Here is a 27,959-nt window from a genome sequence, read left to right as displayed (position 1 = left end):
TTGCTAGTAAATTTCACAAACAAAATGGCAAGTAACATGAAACTGAAGAAGAAAAAAGTATTTTCTGGTAAAATATGCTACAATAATCTGTTTTATTTACAATTTCGTAAAATAATGTTTTACAGTGTACACTACTATTCTAAAGTTTGAGTTTTTTTTAAATAGTGCTGAATAAAATGTTTTTATTCAGCAAGGTTGCATTTAATTGATAAAAGGTTATATTTCTTTTTCCAAATGAATGCCGTTTTTGAATTTTCTATTCCTCAAAGAAAAATCTTCTTTTTCCACAGAAATATAAAGGAGCACAACTTTGTCATCACAGTTTAAAATGTATTATTTTAATTTCTTACAATATTTCACATGGTTGTTTTACTGTATTTTTGATCAAATAAATGCAGATTTTGGTGAACATAAGACAACATTAAAAAAAACATTAAAAAATGTTACCGACCCCAGATTTTTGAACAGTACGTTAATTAACATAATCCTACTTAATTATAATTATTCATAAATTAATTCATTAGAACATTTTCTACTTTAGTATTATAAAAAAAAGAGTAGTAACCGTAAAAAAAATGCATTAGTACTTTGTTGATTGTTGTGGGTGCTTTGTCGATGGACTGCACAAAAAGCATGACCGCACTATTTTGTACAGTCAAACTTCCAATAGAAGAAGATCTACAGCTTAGTGGCTTCAAGCACTGATCTCCTGTCCTCTAAATCATCCTCATAACAGAGGAGAAAGTGCTGAAGATCAACAACCCATTAACACTTTTAACCCCTCTCAGTTACTCCGACCTTCTCAACCAATCTGCCTTTTGTCTTTTGGGACCAAAAGAAAAAGTAATATTTTTGAACACAAATCACAAAAATAAGGCTGAACTGAAAATCTGCCTGTTATTTTCTGTCATGTTTTAGATGTATGGAGCTGCAGGGCTGGACTGGCTCGCTTCAGTGGACAGTTGTGGCGGGGTTCTGTGACCCAACCTCCCTCTCATGTTACGGCCCTATTTATAACATCTCCCACCCCTCCTTCAGTCCCAGCCCATTGCCCAAAAGCCCGGCCACTGTTAGGAAGCACCTTTCCCTCTCAGCTGGGCCGCAGTCTGCGCTAGACTGTCAACTGAGATCCAGATCTCATCATCATCAGCGGCGCTGCCTGGCAACTCTCGATCGCAACGTGCATGGGATTATCACACACACACACACACACGTGTACAGACACACTTTTTCCTTTTCCTTCATTTTCGTCTTTTTTTTCAAGGAGACGCTGTTTGAAGTGAGAAGCAACGGAGTGTTTTGTGTTTCTGCCGTTTTGGAAGTTTTCTTGTGGTTTTTGTTCCACTAGTGGCTGGTTTGGTGCATGCGATGGATCACACGCTGTTCGGCTGTTTGCGCAGCCCTCACGCCCCTTCGCAGGCCCTGCACCCCGCCTTCGCCCTTCACGGACGCTCCGAGCACCTCTCCTCATACCCTGACCTCTCCACCTCTTCTCCTTCTTCTACCTGCATCGTGAGCGGCTACCCAGGTGAGGATGGGGGACTATTTGGGGGACACGGGCACCAGCGAGGGCCACCCATGTCCCAGCAGCATCATCATCATGTACCCCAACCGCAGCAGACCGGATGGCACATACCGCAGACGGTCAGCACCTCGCCAGCCAGCACCCGTCTAGGACTGGGCATATCGGCCCCTGATTCAGGATCTTCAGATATGGGCCGCGGGGGCCCCAGCCTCTGCGAAAGCACACCGAGTCTCGGCGGAGGGGTGCCCTCGGGTGCCTCTTGTGTTCCCAGAGGGGATTTCGGACGTCATACGATGTCTCCAGCCGAGGCGGAGAAAAGGAATAGCAAACGAAGAAGTGACAGCTCTGGTAAGAAACAAGCTCATTTTATTTTAAACTAATTTATCCCTAGATTAAAAGCAAAGGATCTGATCTGAACAAGTAATTTCTCATAAAAAGTCTTGAGTTTTATGTAAATTTTTTTATCAAATCTTCCGAATTCGATTTTTCTTTTGGCAATATTGTTAGTATTATGATGGAGTCTCGTATTGTTTGAAATTACATTTGTCAAATTGAATTATGTATATGTTGTAGGTGTGTGTGTTTATATATATATATATAAATATTTGTAAAATACATATCTATCTATCTATCTATCTATCTGTCTATCTATCTATCTATTCGCCAAATATTATCTATAATGTACATTTTATTTTCCAAATATTATATATATTGAAATTACATTTTAAATACTTATAAATGCATTATTTATATATATATATAATAAATTATATATAAATTATAGAAAGATTATAAATAAAATTTACTTTTTTTTGGAAAATTGATGTTTTCTCTTTTGCATATGACAAGAGCATATGACATTATGGTTTGTGATAAATTCTTTGTAATGTTTTCTGGAATGTCACTTCTTTTGAGTTGTTTTTAGTCCCCATTAAACACAAAAGGTTTCTCTTAAAAGTTTGTTTTATTGTCACTGAAAACAGAATTGAATTAGTCATCGTGCATTTTAAAAGCCTTCACAATCAGACTGAGTGCAGTGCTAGTGTTTTCGGAAAAGAATCTCCAATACAGTGTTTGGAAACGTGGAGCCGTGTTTTTTCGCGTGAGAGTTGTGTAGGTGTTGGCTGACACGCACAGAAGCAATTATTTTGGCTAGCAGAGGACAGATTGTAACTCTTGTGTGGGCATTTAACTGCACGCATAATTCACGTTTAGTCTCATTTGTTTCATCTTCTCACTGTTCTGGCAAGCAGAAAATAATGCTTGTGGTAAAGTAACTAATGCCATGACCTGAGAGAGAGAACAGGGACGTTGGCATTTAACACGAAAAGCCGAATGTTAGAAGACAGGAGTGCTGTGAGCAGCTTTCTCTTTGAATATAATTGGTTTGTACATTGGAATCGGAATGGGAATATACTGTTACTTTATTTTTAGTTTTGCTGATGAGTGAAACGGACCGGGAGATATGAAGTAAACTGAAGAGTTTTCGGTTCACTGCAAAAGAAGCTGGTTTAATCTGATGGGCATCTCCAGTTTGGTTTGTCTGGAATAGTTGCCACTACTGTTAAAAAATCAATTTAACACAGCATAAAATGGATCATAAAATGTATTTTTACGATCTTGTTACTTCAAAGGCAATTTTAACTACTTTCTGCCCTTTAAAACAAAGTTCAGGTCCACACAAGAGGTACAGCCCTGCAGATGGTGATTTATTCTCATTTGCGCCAACCCGAAATTAACATAATATAAATACACTTGTTCCACTGCTGGAAAGGTTTAACAAAAGTAGATGACTCCACAGTAGTTTATACACATTTATATACATACATATATATGTATATGGATTAATGTTCTTCTTATTGTTTATGCATATTCTTCAGCTGTCAAATTCTGTCTCAATTTTCAGCATGTGACACTTTTGAATTATACAACTACTTTATCAAACACATTACAGTGTTGACAGCGCAAGTGAGATTTACGAATAAATAGAGTAATAACCATGTTATAGCAAATTAATATTGTTTTAAAGGTTGTTTTGGCCCAAAAATGTATTGAATTTCAGCAAATGTAATTCTCGTAGATGTGTTTTGTGGGATTGAACAGTGTTGTGTTTTGATCAGTATAGTTTTTAAAATGTATTTAAATTGACAAATTAAGTTATTAAAATGTTTTAATCTTCTTTCTATTAGCGTAAACTGTCACAACTTGATGGTTGCCTTAATTTCAGAGTAACTATAGCAAAAATTTTAATCTCTGCTTTATAGAATGATTTTATAATGAGCATCAGTCAATGCAACAAGGGATAATTTAATAATCAAAATGCCGACATCTTAAGATATATTGTTTGATTTATTCAAAGCATATGTAGCTGTTCTAATAAAACAGCACATGCCTGGTTTGGATAGAAGACAGCAGCCTAGCGTGTATTTTGTCATGTGGGTTTGTGTGATATTACTTTTGGTTTCTTTTTTTTTCCACCAATAAAGCTCAGCTTCAGTGTGTGTAACTAGAATATTAAAGTAGATGTCTATATTTTCATTGTAGCTGTAGTTTTTAAATCATCTTTGAAAGCTCAGGCTATCCTGCTCCTTTTTTCCCAGTACTTTGCTTTTTTTAAAGAAGAGATAAAAGTTAAGGTGCAGGCCTAATTGCTGTGGTGTAACCACCATGTTGGGAAGCCAGGAAAAGCTGCTTTAACTCCGAGCAGCCCTGTTCATGAAACGCTGCTCGTGTTGGTTTTTCTCACTCCACAATGGCTGCGTTTAGACCGCAATAAACGTGCCTTCCTGCGCTCGTTTTAATCAGACCCACATTCAGCCGAACTCTTTTCTGTGACTCAAATTCACAGAAATCTGAACTAAATCTGGGTACAATCATGGCCATCACAGTTGCCATTTTGTCTCTAGAAATCGCGTGATGATTATTTGTTCAAAGGAGTGTCACCCTAGAGTGCAACTTCTATGTTAAACTATCTATAATATCATCATTGCACAAACTCTCCGTCCTTGTCAGCCTCTGCAAATCCCAACTTGTCAATTATACTGTTAAATAACACATCTGGCATGTGTTTATAGCCCCCATGATGTAGCTGACAGCAGCGATTTGACACTTCATTTGAACATCCACCTATAGTGAGATCTTCAAGGTGATGGGTATATTAAAACTGAAATAGTTTAAAATTCTTCTCCCTATCTCAGTTTATGCAGAGAAAACTTGAAGCTCTTTCTAATTGTTTTCAAAACATTGTCCGACCAGCCTGACACAGCAACAGTGACTCAACCAATAGCGGTGTTTATGGGTGGGGCTGTCTCTTTGGCTGACCAATAGCAGTCAAGAGGGGTTGTTGGGGAAAATCTGTGCGATAACAGTTTAAAAGGGATAGATCACCCAAAAAATAAAAATCTGTTAATTTAGTTTCTGTTGTCTGTGTATAACACAAAAGAAGATATTTTGAAGAATGTTTTAACTGTTTTGTCTGTACAGTGATAGTCAGTGGGGTCCAATAGAAAAAAACCTTCTTTTTTGTCTAAAGAAATTCATACAGTTTTGGAACATCATGAGTAAATTTAACAGAATAGTCATTTTTGGGTGAACTTTCCTTTTAGAATTGGATATTACAAAGTATTTTATCATTGGAAAAACGTAAAAAAAAAAAGAAGATGATGTATTTGAAATGTCATGCTGACTTCTGTTGAAATGGCAAAGCAACTTGCGGATGAGGTCTCATTAAAGCTGACTCTATTTACAGCTGGGTTTTGGATTGCTAGATGGATTAGCACTCACTCCACACCCTAAGATAAATGAACCCAAAAGCCTGATGTGCCCTTTGAAAGTGAGTCACAGCAAGATGAAGGCACACGTCTCTCAAAAAATAATAAAATTTCCTTCCTCCAGTGTCAAAACAACAGAAGCGCATGTGTCTTTGGTTGGATGGATTGCAGGTCTAATCTGACATTTCCTCACTGACCTTTAATGTTTCCCATTCGAGATTAGACTTGACGTAATTGAGCTCTAGCAATAACCGCATGTAATTGTATATACATGCTCTTTTATGCATTCATGTTCTGTCACTCCAAAAAACATATGAAAGTAAGGAAAGCAATTCGCCGTAATTGACAGCGCAAGAGCACGGGAAGGAATAAGAAACACTTCACTGAAAATTGTTGTGAGTTGGCAGCTTGAGTGGAAGACGCTCGTAAAATTTTGAGGTAAATAAACTAAGGAAATATATTTTTACACATCCTCCAGTACTGTTTTGTTCCATATTAAAACCACAAGGGTAGCGGATTCCATTAACGGTAAGGCGAAAGAAGTCTTTGGAAAGAGTTCTGGTGAGCTCCAACTCATTGTGAGAATCTATAGAGCGGTTTATGAAAACTCACAGCTGGGGTTGACTTTTATAAATAGCTGGCATGAACAATGGCAGCATCGTAAAAGATGACTGGCAGTATTCCTCTGCTTTCCTTTATGACATTTCTGGGATTTAAACCCTGCAGTGATTGTATTTAATTGGAACGATTGCGCTGACTGGGTTTCAAAGGCTGTTTTGTTGATGCTGCTTTTCAGAAGTTTTTGTGACCACTTCTGACTGTTGGAAATTGTCTCTTCCATTCTTGCTTTTTCTTTTAAGAGTCCCAAGATGGGAATTACAAATCGGATGTGAGCAGCAAGCCAAGGAAGGAGCGGACAGCATTCACCAAAGAGCAGATTCGAGAACTGGAGGCAGAATTCGCCCATCACAACTATTTGACCAGACTGAGGCGGTACGAAATCGCCGTAAACCTGGATCTCACAGAAAGGCAGGTGAGATGACTGACCACGACCTCGTACCTGTTTATCAATCATTCTGTCAGAAGCTACCGCTGTTTTTTTTTTTTTTGGGTTCGTTGCTTTTCTATCCAGCTGTGGCTATGGAGTGGGACTATTGTATTCCAGATGTTTCTGCAAGATCTGTTTTTGGCTGTAGTCAAGTAACGGGAGAGGCGAAGGAAGTTCAGTCTGCTAAGGCACTTCCGCCTTGCCGCTCCATCTTACAAATTGGTCTCTGCGTGGGAAGGTGCTTCCTACAGCCACATGTGAAATAAATAGCACATGACGCTTTATTTGGAGCCAAAGAAATATGGGTTGTTTTAACTATTTGATGTTTTAACCAAACAACTATGTAATCTTATTATACCATTGAAGTTTATTGACTTCTACAGACATAAAGAGATGACATAATGCTTGCTGTTTTTGGAATGGCATCATTGGCATATTCGAAACACCATTCATAATTTTTTTGTGTGTTTTTTTTAAAACACATTTTTTTAACTGTTCAATGAGCCATGCAGTTTCTTTCATTTATAATATGTCCAAAACATCACAGTGTTTTAGATTACAAATGTGTTTCTAGACCTTCTGGTTTCATCAGATTTTGCAGTTTGCCAAGGATCCCACAAGGAAGTGACATCTGTAGCCTTAAATTATGTCACATTGTCTGGGGATACATTCCCAAGGCTTAGAATTAAAAACCTTGCCACACGACAAGTAAGCAAATCCGTCTCCTGCAATGTGATCCCTGTGTGAACTTGCTGGAGTTCTGCACATTTGTGGCAGGAGTACTACTATGACCGTAGGACTACCACCATTTTACATATGTTAAATGGTTACTAATCATAATAATAATATTGCAGAGCCTAATTAAAACAACTATATTTCATTAAATTTATTATAGCCCCTGCAAGACCCCTGCAATGTTTTAGGGGTTTATAATTAAACTCCTTCAGTTAATTCAGTCTGAACTACATAACTATTAACATAAGAATTCAAACGTATTTTTTATTTATAATTAATAATAAATTTTTATCTTTATTTGTATTTTTTTTACATTTTGAAGAAATGTAAAATCACTGTGAAAGATTCCCATTGACATTGATAGACTGTTCAGCTTTCAAAATCTAATATTCCTCAACGATTAGAATAAAAGTTCTAGGTTAATTCACTCTGAACGGTATTTATTTGTATGGTTTATATCTATTATTTTTTATTTATTTGTAACTTTAAAAAAAAACATTTTAAATTAAAGTGTGAAATATTCCCATAGACTTATACTGATCCTTAAGAATTAAACTCCAATTAATTCAGTATGAACTGCTTAATACACAAACTGCGTTCGACCTTTATTTGTTTGTTCATTTAATTCATACATTTACATTAATTTTTGAGAAATTAAAAATTCAAGTGTGCTAGCTTCCTGTGGAGATTATGAATTTTTAGCATTCAAAACCTGACCTAAAACGATTTCATCATCATTCTGATTAGCTTTTTTGCATGCTTGACTATTTTTTTTTCTTTCTTGCATTGGTTTAACCATATGGACGTCTTGCCACTGCAAAGACAGTGTTGTGTCGTTTTGATTCTGCAACCAAGAGAAGTCAAGATGTGTGCTGAGTTTTGACAACTGCAGAGTGTCTCTTATTTCATTTACACTGAACCAGTCTTCAACTTTTATTTTTTTCCAATGCTGCCATGCAAGTGATTGGTATTTTTTTTTTTTTTTTTTTTAGAAAATGCATGTCTAGTTTTTATACTTTTTTTGTCTAATGACATGCATGCACTAACCTGTAAGCAGTAACATACTCAATGTTTTCAGGCTGAGAGAAGAATTGCAAACGTTGCAGATATATTTTAAGGGTGGCAGTCTTACAGTGCTGCCAGTAATGAACTTGGGTGGCCAGTTGAATAGTGTTCTAGTAGACTTGAAACATGTCTTGAAACATTAGCTGAACAAATCATTGTGTACGTAATTTGAAAGTAAAATTTGCCTTTGAACTTAACCATCACATTTGATACCCATTTGGTTAAAAATGTTCAGTTTACATTGATTTGGGCCTGGTAATCCTCAAGTCTGATTGCGTATGAAGAATTCTGGTCCATTCCATGTGACTACCTATAACATCATACCCCTCCAGAAATAAATTTTAGTGTATAGTGGCCATTGAAAGCCACTGATAGCCATTTGGGAAAAATACTTCAAATGACATCATTTTGCTGATTTTAGCCTGGTATTCTTCATGTCTGATTACGTATGAAGAATTCCGGTCCATTTCATGTGACTATCTACAACATTACACCCCTCCAGAAATAAATTTTACTGTATGGTGGCCTGGTCCCCCAGCGAGCCTTACTTGCACTGCAGTGACTATTTAAGAAATAGCTAAATCATCATTCTGGGACACATAAATACTGGCTCTGACTGAACTCGCAAGGAAAGGACGGAAACGTCTGATGCCACAAAACAGATGGGCTCCAATTATTGCTGATCTGGAAATAGCTGCCAAATACGTGCATTGAAAGCCATGTTATATTTCTAACTTCTTCAGAGAAACACAATTCCAGTCTTTGTGGATCATGCCTTAGAATAGCAAGGCAGTCAACTGATCGCATGGCACTTTTGCACCTGATCGAGGGATATTAGCTTACTGGAGTTTGGCGAGTCATGGCCTGATCCATCTCTCCAATCGCACTGCCAAAAAAACAGTAAACAGACCATCTGCACCAACGAGCAAACATACAAACTAAATAGCTGAAGACAAATTACACTCTTAAAAAAATAAAGGTTCCAAAAGTTTTTTTTCCCCCATTTAAGCACCAATTTGTGTTCTCAAAGAACCTTCCATGGAACAGTTTTTAAAATAACCATGTTTTTCTTAATGTCTTAATGTGAAGAACTTTTTAATAAACATTTCCCAGAACCATTTGTGGAATGGAAAGGTTCCAAGGATGTTTCTTCATGGAACCATACTATAGATCATGGTTCCCAACCTGGTTCCCAACCCATCCGCGGGAACAGATATACTTTGAGGTAGGGCTGGGCGATAAAACGATAACTATAATTATAGTGATATAATTTTCCTCGATAAAACAAGGTCGATAAACATTCAATGTAATGTTTATGCGGGAAAAGCGGAATAAAGCAGCACTACTCATTTGAACCGCGCCACACGGACCATATCCGCTCGTTTCCAACAGCAGATGTGTTTACTCACCAATCACGCAACCACTGAACAGCGCTGTGAGATCCAGTGTAAAGCGCTTGAATTCAGCGAAGAACACAAATGACTGGTATAAACTAGTATCAGTCGATATCAGTCAACTGATATAAACTAGTTTAAATCCAGATAAAACAGCGCTGACAAACAGCAGAAAAACACTGTGTGTAACAATACAGTCAGAAGGCTTTTCAATCTACAAATCGCCATCGTTTACTATGGATCTACTGTAGTGACATTAAGACAAATTTATTCAATTGTGGCAGAAATGTGGGGTATTTATATCAAATTTATTATATTAATGTAGATGTGTATTAAAGGAGTAATGGAATGTAATTACACTATATTTGTGATTAAGCTATAGGCTAGCGTTTGTGCTAGCCTATAGCTAGCACAAACTGGTTATCATGATGTAAATGTATGCTACTATGGAAGAACAATGGTTAATTTAAAAAAAACTAAAAACACTCAGAGAAAAAATTTCACCATATATAAAAAAGGAGGTTGTTGCAATTTTTACAGATGTTACTGATTTTGATAATGAACATACATTTACATCTGCATCCTAACTCAAACTACTACTGTCAACTCTGTCAAATTTCTAAGAGACAAAAAAATGAATAATATTATTATTGCATATATATATATATATATATATATGGGCGTGTAGAAATATAATATGGGGGGGGGGGGGTGCGCTCAGATAACCATATGTGTACATAGGGGGGGCTCATGAAAAAAAGGTTGGGAACCACTGCTATAGATGCCAATTATTAGTAACTCATGTGTCTTTCTTTCCTTCTAGGTCAAAGTGTGGTTTCAGAACAGACGGATGAAGTGGAAGCGAGTTAAAGGAGGCCAACAAGGGGCGGTAGCGAGAGAAAAAGAGCTTGTGAATGTAAAGAAGGGAACACTGCTTCCCTCCGAGTTTTCGGGAATTCCTGGACTCCACCATACACCGGACTCGCTTATCAACAATGAGGACAGCCACGACAGTGACCAGAGCTCTGAGCACGCTCACTTATGATACAAACAGATCCCATTCGCCTTTCGATGCTTATCTGGGGTCATGTTATGTACGGACTGAAAGTACACAAAGACCATATGTGCCAGTGAGGAGACACCGTAACATGACGCCTATCAGGACAGTTCCTGTGACACCTCAGAGTAGTGTACACAGGACTGGTGTATTGTTGTGCATTTGGATGATACAGAATATTTGTGATACCCTGCCATCAATTTTTACAAAAAAGGGTGCCTTGCTTGTTTGACGCAATTTGTTTACACGTTTGAAACGTGCTGTAAGTCATTTTCGAATCCTGCCTGTCAGCAGAGCCAAATAGCATCCCAGATTTGTGTTTGCTGTTTACAGAACCTAGGGACTTCTGTCAGGTCGCATGGATATTTTCTGCATGCTATTCCATAAAAATAATCACTTACAGCACCTTTAAAGTACCCTACTGCTTTTTACTTGAAAGACAGAATCTAGCAGTCCAATCTGGCCCAACAACATTCCATTCTGATCTTGCATTGACAATTTCAGTTTGCACTGTCAATTTCTGTGCCTTAATTGATTTCTACTGTATGTTTTTGTACAATGTTGATGTCATCGGAATAATGATCAAGCGTGCCATCAAAAACATTTCAGATAATGTCATGTAAATATAAGTATTCCTATTTTTCAAAAATCTGACAGCTGTATCATGTGCACACAATACCACATGCTTCAACAATAAACTTTTCGTATGTTGCTTGGTATGATTTTTAATTTTTTATCAAGAATGAATCTTTCTTTGAATGCCACTGCTTGAAGGATTTGAGGCTTTTAATTACAGTTTCAGGCCAGTTGATGGAATTGCCACCCATTAAAATTTTGGTTGTAAATTTTGTGATTTATTTAGTAGCATCAGTAAGAATGGGTTGAAAAAAAGCCAATTTATGTGGGATTTTATTTGGTTTTATAGGACATTTTGGGATAAAAAAATAAATAAAACTACACTATGGGCTAAAAATATAAAAAAGTTAAATATAAGTATATCTCACAATTCTGACTTTTTCTTGCAGTTCTGGGAAAAGAAATTCAGAATTGCGAGATACAAATGCACAATTCTGAGTAGAAAACTAGTAGAAAAAAGTCAAAATTGTGAGATAAACAGTTACAATTACCTTTTTCATCTTTTATTTCATGGCAGAAACAAAAAAAAACAATTGCAAGATATAAACTTATATAAAGGTATAAAGTTTACATCTTGCAATTTTGAGAAAAAAAGTCTAAATTGTGAGATCAAAAGTCACAATTACCTTTTTATTTTCTTTTTTATAACAGGCTTCAATTCAATTCAAGCTTATTTGTATAGCGCTTTTTACGATACAAATTGATGCAAAGCAGCTTTACAGGAAATTAAGTTTCCACAATATATTTATATATTGTAGAAACTTAATATATTTAACTTATGGCAAAATTTGATAATTCTGCATGTTGTCTGAGGGTTGGCATCCTCTGAGGTCCTCTGAGGGGTTGGCATCATCTCTTCTTGTTTACTGAAGATGCAGGACAACCAGCTAGCAGTGCATTACAATAGTCCAGTCTAGAGGTCATGAATGCATGAACAAGCTTTTCTGCATCAGAAACAGGTAGCATGTTTTGAAGCTGAAAGAATGCAGTTTTTGTAACATGGGAAATATGATTATCGAAGGACAAGTTGCTGTCTAATATAACATTTTTGACTTTAGAGGACGTAACAGTACATCCGTCTAGTTGCAAATTGTAATCCAAGAGATTCTGTGTACTGTTTTTTGGTCCAATAAGTAATATCTCTGTCTTATCTAAATTTAATAGGAGGACATTAAATAAATGAATAAATGCTTCCATTGAAAAATGAATAAATATTTTAAAAAATAATTAATTATAATATTAAATAATGTAAAAAATATACATTTATATACACTTATGTATATATTTACAATTATACATGTTATATACTTAAAATTAGAAATTCAAAATTATAAGGGTAAATTAATATTTATTTCAAAAATAATGAAATATGAAATTGTGGCCTGGCTGAGCAAACAGAAAGCACATCTTTATTGTTGAACCCTGCTGCCTGTATCTGATTATTGAAATCTTATACGTTCCCTCTACTTATTCCAACATTTTTCTTAAAACAGATATGATAAACAAATAATCTTAATATGATTATCTTAATTTAATGTGAAGGCATCGACTTCATCTAGTAGTGAGTAATCTTGAAAGATTTATTAAGTACAGTTAGAATTTGTGTTGTATGACTTGAGTCACTTTGCATCTACTTTTATGCTGATGCTGAGCAATAGGGACCTCCTTACAGAAGCTGAAATTTTGGGCCTTAATTGCACGTAATTGGACTGGACCTTCTGCACTGATACACAACCGTTGCTGTGTATTCAGCTGCGAGTCTAATCCATCAAGACCATTTTTCTAACCCTCAGCACCTTCATGCCTTAAGCTGAATGTTTCTATAGAGAAATCCAGTGAGGTTCTGCGACTCATCACCATGATTATGAGACGAATATATGCTAAGGGTGAGCGAGGAGCTTACATGAATAAGTTATTAAGGAACGGGCAGGGGAATATGCTAAATTCAGCTTCTCCTCCAGGCAGGGTCAGGACTTCTGCCTTAATTCTGAGAGGTGGGTGAGCAATCGGATCATATTCTATTACAAAATCAGGTCTGAAATATTGTTATGGTCCGTTCTCGCTGTCGCCACAGAGTGAGCCTGCATTCTAATTCGTAATGCAAGCCAGGAGAATCAAGACATGTTTGCCCACCAGGACCAGTGATTCTGAGGGTCCTGCCAAAAGAATCAGTTGTAGCTTCAACTGCTTTTGACGGAAGAAACCACAAAAATATATTTTGTTTGAATGTTTTCGTATCACCAAGGAGATTTCTGGAACTTCCTGCACAATGGAATAGAGAGGTCACACACAAAGTCGTGCTACTCTCTGTTTCACATCGAAGCCTTTTACTGCCCTTTGACTTCTTAGGTTCTTTCTCCTGGACAGGAAAAGCTACATTGTTTTAAATATAGTCCAAGCCAAAAACAGCAGCAGACACTACAAGCTTTTCCAAAATATGTGTTCATTTACAGTTAGCTGCTGTGGCCTTAAAGGGATTCACATATGATAGGCCTCTGCCTTTCTATATTTATAAAAAATATAATTATTTATAATAAAATTATTTAAAACTATAAGAATTAAAAATGTGATAACATATCGAGTATTTTCTGTCCATTAATGTAAATTCTTAGGGGGGAAAAGCATGCTTTTAGCATTTAAAAAGCTATTATTGAATCAATATTACCTTAAAAAAACACAAAAAACTATTCATATTTTACAGGTACTGAATGTCCTTTAATGTCTTTATATACAGTATTGTTTATTGTCCCTTGCAAATTTATTTATTTATATATTCATTCACTTATTTTGATGAAAACTTTTATGCATGGTTATATTGTTCATACTCATTTATATATATATATAAAGTCCCATATAAAAGGAGTAAAAAAAAAAGTTACTGTAGCTATACCTGATTAGTGTAGGCTACTTAAAGCATACTTGAGATGGGCTAGGTAGTGTGAAGAAAACTAAGAGGAATCAAGGTCAACATTGTATTGTGTGTTGTAATCTAGCCTAGTAATTTTGTGAAATATTATATTAATCTATATAGTCGCTCAGTTTGCTATGTCTTTCTGCAATAAAAATAAAAGTAGGCCTATAGGTCGAATTAGCTGTATTATCTTAGTAAGTAAAAGTTCTTGTGTGTCATGTGATCACGATATCTCTCTTAATGGCAGCTTTACAGTGAGGTTCAAAGGTCCAGACTCTTGCAGGTGTAAATCCGGCAGTGCGAAGAGCCACTGATCTGTACTGTAGTCTCATCTTTTTTTACCACATTTACAAACGCAATGGCGCAAGTGGAAGCAAACAATGTGACTGTTTCTCAAGGGGTTCGTATGCTGTTCAGTCTAGTGACTCCTAATGAATCATCATTCGCGACTGTTCAAGAGGTGCCGAAATATGTCAATCAGGTAAGTGTAAGGGCATTACCGCGTTCATGGAGGATTTAGGAAAACAACGACGAGATTATACACAGAGCTACACTGTTTAACAACAACAGCAGCAGAGCAGCACACTCTCAACAGAGATTGTTTTCGGCGAAGCTTACACAAGCAGAGCCTACATGAGGTGTTTACGTCTTGTTTTTGTCCCCATTCCAGTTTTAGCACTCATAGGTGTTAAAAAAAGTACAAGGATACCTTAGAAACTTTGCAGGCATGCCATAGAAATGCAGTGTTACGACATTATACTGTGAAAAGTTTCTATCTATCTATCTATCTATCTATCTATCTATCTATCTATCTATCTATCTATCTATCTATCTAATGACTAAGAATACACAAGTCTCCATATAGGACTACATTTATTTTTATTGCCGAAAGACTAATTATATAGTAATTATAAAGTAATTATATAGATAAAATATTGATAATGTGTGTGTGTATGCAGTATAAAGCATGTTGTTAAAGGGATAGTTCACCCAAAAATGAAAATTCTGTCATTAATTACTCACCTTCATGTCATTCCAAACCCGTAAGATGGATGCAAAGAAAACAAAACTAACGACTTTATTCAACAATTCTTTTCCTCCTCATCCCGTCTGCAGCGGAGCGCCGCCATTGTGGAGAGAGTATCACGACGCATGCGCTTGCTCTCCTCTGAATGTAAACAACGCATGCGTTGAATGGTTGAATGAAATTGTTATTTTTGTTTTCTTTGCGCACACAAAGTTTTCTTGTAGCTTCGTAAAATTACGGTTGAACCACTGATGTCACATGGACTATTTTACTGATCTCCTTGCTACGTTTCTGGACCTGGGAACATTTCAGTTATGTTGCTGTCTATAGAGGGTCAAAAAGATCTCGGATTTAATCAAAATATCTTCATTTGTGTTCTGAAGATGAATGAAGGTCTTACGGGTTTGGAACGGCATGAGGGTGAGTAATTAATGACAGAATTTTCATTTTTGGGTGAACTATCCCTTTAAGCATGTTTTATACGGTCAGTATACTATTGTAAAAAACATCATAATTATAATTTCATCAGGGTTTCATCAGTATTATTAATACTGCGCTATAAAACGCTGTCAAATACTCTGACATGGTGATCTTCTTGACTGTATTGGTTACTCCACCCATGTTTTCTAACAACACATCTAATACCACAGGTTTCAATGATGCCTTAATTGCATATTGTACCTTTAATTGTGTGGTTTCTTAATTTTCATTAACATGCAAAACAGTGAGCACCATGCCTGCAACAATTGGAAAATAAGTCTGCCACCTGTTCAGGTTTTTAAGCCCTACAGCGGGAAGCGCACTCCTTACATTTTAACAGATCCATATGTGTGTTTTTTGGTTTGGCTGCACTCAAATCAACACATGTTTGTTATTTGAGGTAAAACACTCACATTTTTACAGGCCTCCATAAACACATGAATAGAGAAATTGCAATTAACCACACAGCAGGAATCCTAATTGTTGTAATTCTGTCACAAACACACACTTGTTAAATTGCCTCGCTCACCATTCCTGCAGAACTTTATTTGAAGTTTCTGTCTCTTGATGTGTGTGGGTGAGACAATAGAAACTGTTTTCTTGTCTTGGTCAATACATGAATTTGTGCTTCAACATTTTAGATTTTTTCTCTCATAAGTTTGAATTTGGAGTATAATTAAAAACTGCCATTCAGACTGTTAGACGATAACAGTGAAGTCGAATCAATACAATCTCAATAAATAGTGTGTACTCGAAATTTGTATAAAGAAAGTTGAATTGACAGTACATTTCTTAAAAAAAACAGTTTGACTGTATTTGCATTTTTTGCGTGTAAAGTTACATGAACCATCCAGAATCTGACCAAGAAAGCTGAAGAAAAAACCTAAAACACTGACATCTGCTTCACAAATGTCTTTTTTTTTCCTGGTGAGATCTGAGTCCACAATCACAGCTTTATATACAACTATTAAGAGTCCCTCAATGATTTTTGCAAGCTTGAAATATGTTACCGCAGGGTAACGTAGCTGTTTTTGTTTTTGTTTCTTAAAAAAAAAAACATGCTGAAAAAAGGTTAAAATAAGTTTCTCAAAACTTTGAAATTGAAGTGCACATATTCCTATAGTTTACTTGTTGCAAACAGCATAGCTCACTGAAGTTAAATATCTAATTAAGGTGAATTTCATATACATGAACTTTAGTTTGTAGGTTTGGGAAGTAAGTTTCATAGCACTAGCAGCTAGAGCTTCGCTGCAGTCGGCAACCAGATGTGTCCAGGTTTGCGTGTGATAGGGGTTCCCAAGTGGTCTATCCTGCCTCAGTTCACTTGTACACACGCGCACACACACACACACACATATAAGCACATGTCCTGTTCCACCTGTAGATCTACTCTATACTGTCGTGTCCCCCACTCTCTCAGTTCAGTGTGCGTGTGTGTTTGCATGTGAGAAAGTGAGTCTCGGGTTTCACACTGCAAAGAGTGACCAGAGTACTGCCAGCACCACATCTGTTCAGTTTTTAATTGGTCTTTTGTGATTTGCCCCAGGTTTTGATGGGTAATCCAAGTTTAAGAAATCCTGAAAAACTTCCTTTACATCCAAATCTGTAAAGTTAAAGCTTGCTGGTAAACTATAAAATTGGTGATTCCAGAAGTTTAGAGAGTCCAACTGGAGTTGGAACCTTGCAATTCCATATGCTCAAATCCAGAACACACTTTGCATTGAAATTTATGCATTTGGCAGATGCTTTTATCCATCTTGCATTACATTGGGATGCACAGTACAGTATATTTGTACCTTACTGGCAGTATTCAATTGTAGCATTAGTATTTTACATTTGATCACTTATCCCAGCGAGCCCATGGCATTGATAGCATCATACTGTACAGCTTTAACTACAGGAATGCTTCTAATATATGTAGACAATATAGAATTTTAATTTTGGATATTTATTGGCCATAACATGAAAATAATTATCAGCTTATTGATATTTAAAAAATCTGGCTCGTATCAATGCATCTTTATATGTTAATAGTTCATGCATTCCTGGGATTTGAACCCGTGACTTTGCTACAGAACCACTCCACATACTTATGCTAAGGAAGGACTCACTGTATTTGCTGACAGATTACTTGTGTGTTGAATTTTTATGCTTAGTTTGAGAAGTAATTTTTAGGCCTCTTACAGAAAGTCGTGTAACACTTGCAAAACTATTAGTTTAATGAATAGTAACACAGTATTTAAAGTTATAGTAACTGTTATTCTTATTTTCTTTCACAGCAGGATTTATAATTTTTCTGTGTTGTAGGCCACACCATATTTCATTGGTTTGATATTATTGGAGATTGTATTGGGATGGTTAAAGACAGATGGCCCTCACATCAAGATAAACGACTTCATCACATCTTTGTCCGCAGGCATGATGTCCCGTCTGCCTCAGTGAGTTGACAACAACTTTCCTTCAAATGTCTATAGTTACGAAACACAAGAAAGTCTTCGATTTCAAAACCTGATTTTGTCGATAGCCATACTCTATATCAGATGACACTTGACCTTACAGAAAGATTATGCAGTGTTTGAGTACAGAATGGAAACTGCATGATCTTTTACTCATGCAGTTTCCATCAAATAGACTTTTTTTAATCTACTGATGTAACTTAATTCAGCTCTTTTGGTGTCTTTCTCAAGGCTCATGTTGAGAAGTTTGGAGCTGTCAGCTTATATTTATGTCTGGAACAACTTCCGTTTATTGGAGCTACCCTGGGATTCAGCTTGGACGTGGTGGCTCGCGTTTCTTGGTGTGGACATGGGATACTACTGGTTCCATCGATTTGCCCACGGTATGCGAATATCCTGCCAAATTCAATGCTATTATATCCATCCATCTGCTTTAAAGGAGTTTGCTGAATGTAAAAATGGAACATCATACATTTTTACAGGATGTGCTACTTTCTTCTTGTGAATTTTAATGATTATTTTTAAAATGTATTGCTTTAATCTTTATATGCTTTAATCTAGTACTAATAGCATTTTTACACCTTTCATTTCCAGCTGGAATAGGAACTATTAAAAACACTTTCCATAAGGTTTATAGTGCTTTAAAGACAAAAAAAAAGTTTTTGTGAAAAACAGACCAAAATTCTGGTCATAATTCACTGATATTCTAGCCCACATTTCTGTCCAGAACTCAAAAATGTCCAGAACTCATTTCAGCTTTTGGTTATGTTTAAATGATCTGGAAACATTATTTGATTCTGAAGTCATATGTGCAAATGTTAGTTTTAAGTTATTGTCATAACAGCTGGTTTAGTTGCATGACAATGTTGTTTTGACCCTCAAGGATTGTCCTGCTACTTTTGCGAGTTCATAACTTGGAAATGCAAGTAACCGATGACTGTTTATGATTTACCTCAGACTCTATAGGATTTTTATTTTCCATATTTCAGTAAACACATTTATATACAGTATAATCTATGGGCTATCCAGATGTGGAAAATGCATCTTAGGTGAAACGCTTCATCTGGCTGCACAGTTAAAATATCAATCTGTCAAGAAGTAGGCGATTGCAAAAGACACTTATGTTTGCGTAGCATGAGAGTTCAGGCAGAGAGCCGTGAGACATGTGTCCAAACAGAGGATAACATTGTCACAGCTGTAATCTTTGAGTGCTGTGGTGTTTTTCTTCTTTCTTTAATAGCAGCCGTCGCAGAACAGCATTGCCAGTAAACATACTTTGTTACCATAGACTATAAATCTGCTTCTCAACAGTTTTCTGTCTTGAGGCGTTGGATCTTGTCCTTGGAAGCAACTCTGCAGTATGCTGGAGGAGAAAAAAAGCATAATCCTAGTTTTGGTTTACCAAAATACAATTTTACAGGCTGTTTCGTTGTCTCAAATGTGCATTGCTCAATATTTTGCCCCATGTCCTCTTCTATTACACAAGTAAACATCCACACTGTGTCAGAGGCCAGGGCATTGACTTCAGTTTCTTCCGAGTGATAAGGTACAAACAAGCTACTGCCCTTTGCTTCTGAAGTATGCTTACCATATGCTACACCAATTCCATCCATTTAAGATTTAATGTTGATACGATGGCAGGACGTTTTTTAAATTACATCCTTCCAGACTTCACTTGGACCCCTAAATAAAGTGATGAGGTGCTTGTGGCTGTCATGTTATGTTTTCCATTGTCCCGGGTTCCTGCTCCGAGTCGGAAATGTCATTTTTGTCAGCGGTCTCCTGTGCCCAATTTGTTCTTTTTGAAGTCAGAGGAAATTATTTGTCTAGTTTTCTGTTCCATCGCTGTCCAAGATGACTTCTTTTGGATATCGCATGGTTATAATTCATACAAGACCCAGACATAATGGCCTTTCTTTTTTTTTTACAGTTACAGTAGTTTAGCTGCTATACCTTTACAACCAGAGAATATTGCTGAGAAAAGAATCTGAAATGCGAATGAAGTAGCAACGGGAATTGTAAGAAATTTAATGGATCTGATTCTGTTCTGAATGGTTTGTGAGTCTTTAGACCATTTTATTATAAATAACTCAAAAGAGTCATTTGTTAATGAATTGGACTTATCTGGTCGTGCTTTATTATAGTTGTTGCAACCAGCATTCAAAAAGTTCTCTATTCCCAAACTTAAGAAAAAAATATATGATGACAGACAACAGTAATGAAAGTTTAGAGATGATTTTGTAACCTAATATTTACAATAACCTATATTTTTATTTATAATACATGTTCACCCAAAAATGAAAATGTGCTCTAAATGTACTCACACTTATCTATCCAAGATGTAGATGAGTTTGTTTCTTCATTGGAGCAGATTTACAGAAATTTAAGATTGCATCACTTGCTAACCAACAGATCCTCTGCAGTGAATGGGTGCCATCAGAATCCATAATCCAGAGTCTATGATCCATAATAATGCTTTCTCTAGTGAAAAAGTCCATCTCCTGTTGTCCTCTCACATCAGTCTCTGGACTTGTTTGTAAACAATGCTTGATCTGTGCATATTTAGGAATCAGGAATATAATGGAAGCAACAGTTTGAAGTTAAAAACGTCTTATTGATGGATTTTTTAATTACAAAGCAATTGCTTGTGGGTTATTGTGATGCTTTTATACGATGTTTGGACTCTCATTCTGATGGCACCCATTCACTGCAGAGGATCAAGTGATTTAAAACTAAATTTCTCAAAATTTGCTCCGATGAAGAAACAAACTCATCTAGAGTACATCTTAGATGCCCTGAGAGTGGTGAAATGTTCACCTTTTGGGTGAACTATTAATAATATTTAATAATTATTAATATTTGAAAAAAGTATTGTTAGTAGTAAAAATGTTAATTTACCACATTAAAATGGAATAGAAATATATATAAAAAAAAAAATTTATGTGCATTGTATGTAAAATATGTAATTGACTATTTGAAGACCAAAAAACTTCACCAGCTCTTTGACTAAACCACATGTCCACCTTTGTTATTTCAGATTTCACTTCTGACCACTGACTTGAGAGGTTTACAGCTGGTGGTCTTAAGGTTTAGCTAATGATCCTTGAAGTTTTCATACTCAGTTTTGGTTCAGTTGGAACGCAGAAGCTTTTATCTAAAGCTCCATTCTTTTGGGACTTGTAAGCTATAAATCTTTATTCTAGCATGAGAAAACAAGTTTAGGGGCATAACTGCAGAAATATGGCAACTATAAAACTATACTGACCCTAATTAGTGCCATTGTAAAATCGGAACAAATTTTGATAGTTTTTATTAATTTCATTTTCACCCACGCAAGTTAAGAACTTAAAAAAAGAGAAAATCCCTTTTTTGATAATATAGGCATGCAGGGATCTGTTAAAATGCCTGTAATATCTGTAATATAATATCTGTAGCACTTAAAATTTGTATTGTGTTTTTACGTAATTTATCACAGCTGTCTGAATGACATTTAAAACTAAATTCAAGCTTAAATTTAAGACCAATTTTTAAGTAGGTGTTTTTCCTTGTCTGAAGTAGCCATTTAATATTGTTAGAAATTCATATCCTCATAAATCAAAGGCTACGGTTTGGTTTTGTTGGCTTTTGATGTTGTCCAGGCATCTGCTTCTGCGTGAGCTATTTGCATGCGTTCAGTCTGCTCTCTTCTGTCATTCTCTGTCGCATTTTTTCCACGTTGCCTTATTTTCCAGTTGCCTGCAAACCTTTATTGCGACTCTTGGTGGTGGTTGGCCTTTCCATGTCTTCCTCTATAGTGATGCCACACTCCAGTGTAGCAGGGTTGGCTTTCCGACCGCACGGTCGGTTTTGGCAACATGAGCCAGACGAGGTTTCTGGTTTAGCCCGGACTAGGTTAATGGTCTTCCGGATACTTTTGCGCATCAAGATTTAGTTTTTTTTTAATCTGTAGACAGAGAAGTTTATTAAAATAGCTGTGGTCCTCAATGTGCAATAGGAAATATGGTCAGTTGCACTGTCTACAAGAAGTACTTTTGCATTAATACAAACAGATGTTTGTTGGCATTTTGATTGTATAGCTGACATTTCAGTGTTCTTGAGATAAAATATAACATAGTGAGATTGAATGTGGCTGACTTGCTGACAGCGGTGGTAGCTCAGTTTGCTCTCTCGCACTCGTGGAGGCAGACCAGCAGTGATTCTGGTCCCCATATACTACTATTTCCAAATAGCTCCACCAAAACCTCAGCTCAACCCTCCGAAGAAACCCAGTGGGCTTTTGACAGGAAGGCCATGGTGGCTGCTGTTGCATTAGAGCTTCATCAAGTTAGTCTTTCATTTCACAGTTTCATGAGTCATGAGCAATGAAAGATCTACGGTGGGCTCCAGAAGTCTGAGACCACACTGAAAATCTGGGATTGAGGATCTGCTGTAATTTAAACCTGGACTATTTTGGGATTTTGAAAAATACAGAGAAACAGAGCTTTTGAAGTGAAAACTTTTGTAAGAAACAAATCCAGGCGTTTTAACTTTCAACGGTCAATTCTGGCCAAATTCCAAGTCTATAGTCCATAATAACAGTTCTTCCAGTGAAAAAGTCCTTTCTCTGTTGTCCTCTCACATCAAAATCCACTGATATATTTAGTTAGAACTGTTTTGGACTGTTTCTGCTTATATATTGTGATTGATCTGTTCACATTTCTCTCCTAATTCAGACAAGACAGATTTTTTACTAGCGAAAGCAATATTATGGATAGAGGACTTGTATTTTAGCAGGAAGAAGTGGTTTTAAATTAGAAGAGTTTTATTCACTGCATTGGTGATGTAATGATACAATTCTATGTGATGTAGATTAATTTGTTTCTTCTGATGATCTTGGATGGCCTGAGGGTGTGTAAATTTCCAGGAAATTTTCATTTTTGTGTAAGTTGTTGCTTTAAATTATGCTTAATTTTTTTTTATTAGTGGTGTTCCTCCCATTTCTTCAGATTAACAGTCATGCCCCCCCCCCCTGTTTTGTTCTGTAAATGTTTCAGTGCATCCCCTAAAGTTTCAGAAGATTGATTTTCCTACAGTAATGCTCTCAGATTGGAGTGCTTTTGATGGCAGACTCGCTTAAATAACCTTAGTTTTGGTGATTAGTTTGGCCTAAGGTTGCATTCTGTTCCTCATAGATGTGTAGCATGACGTCTTTAGATTAATTACAAGTCCTGCAGGTCTTTGGATCAGGAGACCCACTTGTAAGCCCAAATTTCGTAAAGCAACATGCATTTCAAGTCCTTAATTCCCTCTCCTGTTCATTCACTAGAGTCACATAAAGACATTTGAATAATGAGACTTTGAGAAAGGTTTGGTCTTTTCAAGGAGGATATTGTCTGGTTTTCTAAGATGCTTTTATCTAATGTGCAGTCTAGCAGTAGTGTCAAATTGTGTCGTTCTTTCTACTGTAGTTTGAGGTTTGGTTGAGGTTAGATGTTATAGGTTTAGACAAGGGGGTAGGGAGGGTCATAAAGCCGAATAGAAACTATAAACAAGTTATGGAAGGCAGTACGTAATGTTACATTCTTTATCACCTCACCCCGTTCAGTGTTTTACAGTGGGGAAAGGTGTTTATGGCATCTTGAGCCACTGGGTTTTCCAAAACTAAACTTTGATCATGTAAGAAATGGCATTTTGTGGCTGTCATCATGGAATATGCTTGGGGCAAAATGAGTAAATATTACATCGGATGTAACCTTGTAAAGTTGCACTGAGGAAGGTTGTACAGTACATAGGATTGGCTTTATTTGCCCCTTTTTTACATTTGTAGCTGGAATCAGAAAGTCATAAAAAGGAAATAAAGGCAGCTTTCCCCAGTAGCAAAAGGTTGCAGTATATATGTTCTCTGCACATATGTTTACATATGGATCCTCTCAATATCAGGTTCAGGATACAGTAGTGGCACACGATTAGCGTTTATGCAGACGGCGGCAGTTGTCAAGACAAACACATCGCGTCAACGCCGGGACTGGATGTTATTGTTTAGAAAAGGAATCCTCTTGGTGGAAGGCAGCGGGGTTTAACCCCAGGCCACGGGGGCTTCATAAATCTTCTTCTGCCTCTGGAAGTCCCCGCCGTGCAGGTTGGAGGGCGTACAAAAGAATCGAACCGGTCAGGATGTAGAGCCAGGGCTCAAACGAGCGCCCCCGGGACCCTGCAATAATATCAACAATGTCCAGCAAATCAGCCACTTGTGTTTGTAGGCGAGTGTGTGTATGTGATTTTTGGATGAGGCCAGACCAAGTCAGTCTGAGGGATGTCTCTTGCTGTGTCGAAAATTTTGTCATTCATGATAGGAGTCTACCTTCACCATATGCCATGTGTGAAGTAGGGCTGCTTAAAATTATATTTTTATGATTAATCGCAATATTCGTTTGAACTTTTTTTGATTTCTATTCTTAAAATACCAAGATCGATAATTTACTGTATGCTAGTGTTTCTTGCACTGAATTCCTCCACTGATGAATTTACAACCACATGGTAAAAGTTGCCATTTTATCTGTGTTTGCAGTCTAAATTGAATGTTGTAAGATGAAAAAGGCTGTGTTTTGCCAATTTATGGTGAGAAAAACACATTTACTTTGTGTTTTTCTTGCAGGCTGAAAGTAATAACATATTGCGCAATCAGTGTAGTCTGATTCAATAACAAATGACTTATTTAAACCAGTTCTTTTTAGTGAAACAAAAACATACATCACAGATGGTGTAGTGTGATTCAACAGTTCTTACAAACTGGCCCTTTAATGAATCATTCAAAAAGAATTCACAAGTTAAATTAGTCTAATGGCTCTTTAAACTCATTGAGTCTGTCTGAGCAGTTATAAACAAGTAATCATTACCTTTAGTAATAAAATATGTTGAGCAAATACATGAAAAATTCACAATTTATATGTTCAAGTTCAAGTTTATTTGTATAGTGCTTTTTACGATACAAATCGTTGCAAAGCAGCTCTACAGGAAATTAAGTTTCCACAATATATTTATATATTGCAGAACCATTAATATATTTAACTTATGGCAAAATTTGGTAATTCTGTATGTTGTCTGAGTTTTGGCATCCTCTGAGGTCCTCTGAGGGGTTGGCATTATCTTTTCTCAGGTGTTCGGTCATCTCAGATCATTTAAGGGTTGGATCCAGAATGAAGCTTCTGTAATTCCTAGTTACCACGGGATACAGAAACAGAGAAACAAATAGAGACATAATTAGCATAGCTGCTGTTCCATCTAAGCAAAAATGATTTGTTCAACCCAAGCTAAAGAATAATAATAATAATGTACATTTGATCAGATATAAATGCAGTACAAGATTATAAGATGCATTATGTGAATGCTTGGCTAAAGAGATGTGTCTTTAATCTAGACTTAAACAGAGAAAGTGTATCTGAACACCGAACGTTATCAGGAAGGCTATTCCAGAGTTTGGGAGCCAAATGTGCAAAAGCTACCTCCTTTAGTGGACTTTGTTATCCTAGGTACTACCAAAAGTCCAGAGTTTTGCGACCTTAGGGAGCGGGTTGTATTGTTGCGTGGTAGAAGACAAGTTAGGTACGCAGGAGCTAAACCATTTAGGGCCTTGTAGGCAAGTAATAATATTTTGTAAATGATACGGAACTTAATAGGTAGCCAGTGCAGAGACTGTAAAATTGGGGCAATATGATCATATTTTCTTGACCTGGTAAGAACTCTAGCCGCTGCATTTTGGACTATCTGTAGCTTGTTTATTGAAGATGCAGGACAACCACCTAGCAGTGCATTACAATACTCCAGTCTAGAGGTCATGAATGCATGAACTAGCTTTTCTGCATCAGAAACAGGTAGCATGTTTCAAAGCTTGGCAATGTTTCTAAGATGGAAGAATGCTGTTTTTGTAACATGGGAAATATGATTTTCAAAGGACAAGTTGCTGTCTAATATACCACAAGCCGTATTTCAGTACACAAGCCGCGGTTAAGACGATTTCTGACGGGCTGTACACTCCGCTGTGATGAGACCCTGTTCCCCTCACACACACACACACACACAACACATTACGCGCAAATCTCCGCATTTGAATAGTCAATAGCAAATACTTGAACTAATAACAAAACATACTTACAGTTGCTGATTCAGTAGCACCAGATTATCATAGCAAAGTCGGATTTGACTTACGCAAATATTTCCACATTGTGATGTAGACGTGGGGGCGTGTTTGAATGAGCCGTTTTAGGGGAATTCTTTTATAAGGAATATCTCTTTGGGTTTGAGACTTTAGTCTTTGCAACTTTAGGGATCTCATCTTTGCACGAACAGCTTGTAAAAAGAGAAAGGAAAGAGAAAGGAAAACTTGAAATCGCATCATATGACCCCTTTAATCGATACTGAATCTGTATATTATATTTCTCTGCAATGAGGAGGTAAAATCGCTGTTTGTGAAGTAACTAAATTCACGTTCATTGTTTAAAGAGAGAAACAGACAATTCATACAAACAACTTTAATCTCTCTCTCTTTCAAAATGGCCATATTTGAGAAAACAATTTGAGCTACATCACTGGATATAGCTGTCTGTCTAACATTTCTATCATAAAACAGCTGACTAATAATAAATGATTTGCAGTTTCCATCTTACCTTGCTGTCTTTCAACGTTAAACTGATGTTTTCCGCAGGAATTCGAGGTCTGCTTCTGTGAGCAGGAAACCCCTCCAACTTTGATTTGATTGGCCATGTCAATTATTTTGACGGCACGATTATGCAGTTTTTGTTGCTCCGTATTAATCTATTGTTTATTAACAATTGACAAACACACAGTTTTTTTTCTGAATATCAGACATGATTATTCGTGTGTGGCGTCATTTTAAATATACCATTCTTTTTACAAATGTCTCCAGCAGCAGTTTTGACTGTGAGCGATGACATTGTGAAGTGTTGTGGTGACAGACATGGGTTTGGTTGCTTCGGCTGACTGTTTGTGTTGGCCTCTCTTGTTTGCCGGCAGCTTGTTTGCTCTGCCCAGACGTTCACAGTTCATTGATAACGTGAGTGACATGGCATGCAGTCTCTCGCCACGCTGAGTCTCAGTGAGACCCATGGCATCATGTAGGAGCGAGTCTGAGGGTGGCACTAGAAGCGAGAGGGTATTCACATGTTAGTTGAAAAGAGAAAACTCATTATTTAGTGCATGTGATGAAAACAGCTTGACTGCCAAGTGTTCTTGGTCCCTTATAGTTTTTATAATTAGGTTTTTGAAAGTGCAAATGTTTAGCACATTAAAAACACATTAACATATTTGCAAGTGTAGAGATTGAATTTATTGCTTCTTTCGTAATGCTTCTACAGTACTCTTTAAACTGTGAGCTGTAATGCACAGTGGTATATAATCAGTGTATTTTGTTGTTGGTTTAACCCTTAACCCTTTGTGTAAAGGCCTCTCACCCAATTCATATCTACAGTTACAGATGTACTGTGACTTATGGTAACTGCATGTGAGTCTGTACATTTCTTTTCCTGTACTTTGCATCCAAACCAGAGTTTATAGATAAGAGCGATTTAAGAACAATAGACCCTGAATTTTAAGGTGTATTTTGTTGTGCTTAAAATATATGTAAATGCCACGAATTTCATACATTCATTCTGAGAATGGCATGGTTTGGATATCAATTTAGATAGAAATTAAAGGGGTCATCGGATGCAAAATTCACTTTACAAGTTGTTTGAACATAAATGTGTGTTGGAACACATCCATCATATAATGATAAAAATCCACCCATTGTTTTTTTTTTTTTTAAATCCCTATTTTAAAATCCTCAAATCAGGCTGTTCTGAGGTTCCTTTCAGGATGACG

The 27,959-nt window shown here is 36.6% G+C and overlaps 2 protein-coding genes across 2 annotated transcripts in view; both read left to right on the top strand.

The window, feature by feature from the left end:
- The first annotated feature begins 1,050 nt into the window (after positions 1–1,050).
- LOC306851204 (homeobox protein MOX-2-like) lies at positions 1,051–11,301 on the top strand. The gene is made up of 3 exons (XM_079387355.1): positions 1,051–1,873; positions 6,156–6,328; positions 10,361–11,301. Exons 1-3 carry the CDS (start codon positions 1,369–1,371, stop codon positions 10,580–10,582), a joined length of 900 nt encoding a protein of 299 aa, XP_079243481.1. The 5' UTR covers positions 1,051–1,368; the 3' UTR covers positions 10,583–11,301.
- Positions 11,302–14,419: 3,118 nt separating this feature from the next.
- Positions 14,420–27,959, top strand: part of agmo (alkylglycerol monooxygenase) — a 30,089-nt gene continuing 16,549 nt past the window's right edge. The window contains exons 1-3 of the mRNA XM_079387719.1: positions 14,420–14,622; positions 17,956–18,086; positions 18,336–18,487. Coding sequence (XP_079243845.1) covers positions 14,500–14,622; positions 17,956–18,086; positions 18,336–18,487 — 406 coding nt within the window. The 5' untranslated portion in view covers positions 14,420–14,499. The remainder of the gene's footprint in view (positions 14,623–17,955; positions 18,087–18,335; positions 18,488–27,959) is intronic.

The sequence above is a fragment of the Barbus barbus genome (genome assembly GCF_936440315.1).
Source record: "Barbus barbus genome assembly, chromosome: 31".
In the NCBI taxonomy this organism is placed as follows: Eukaryota; Metazoa; Chordata; class Actinopteri; order Cypriniformes; family Cyprinidae; genus Barbus; species Barbus barbus.
This window is presented reverse-complemented; position numbering and strand designations above follow the sequence as displayed.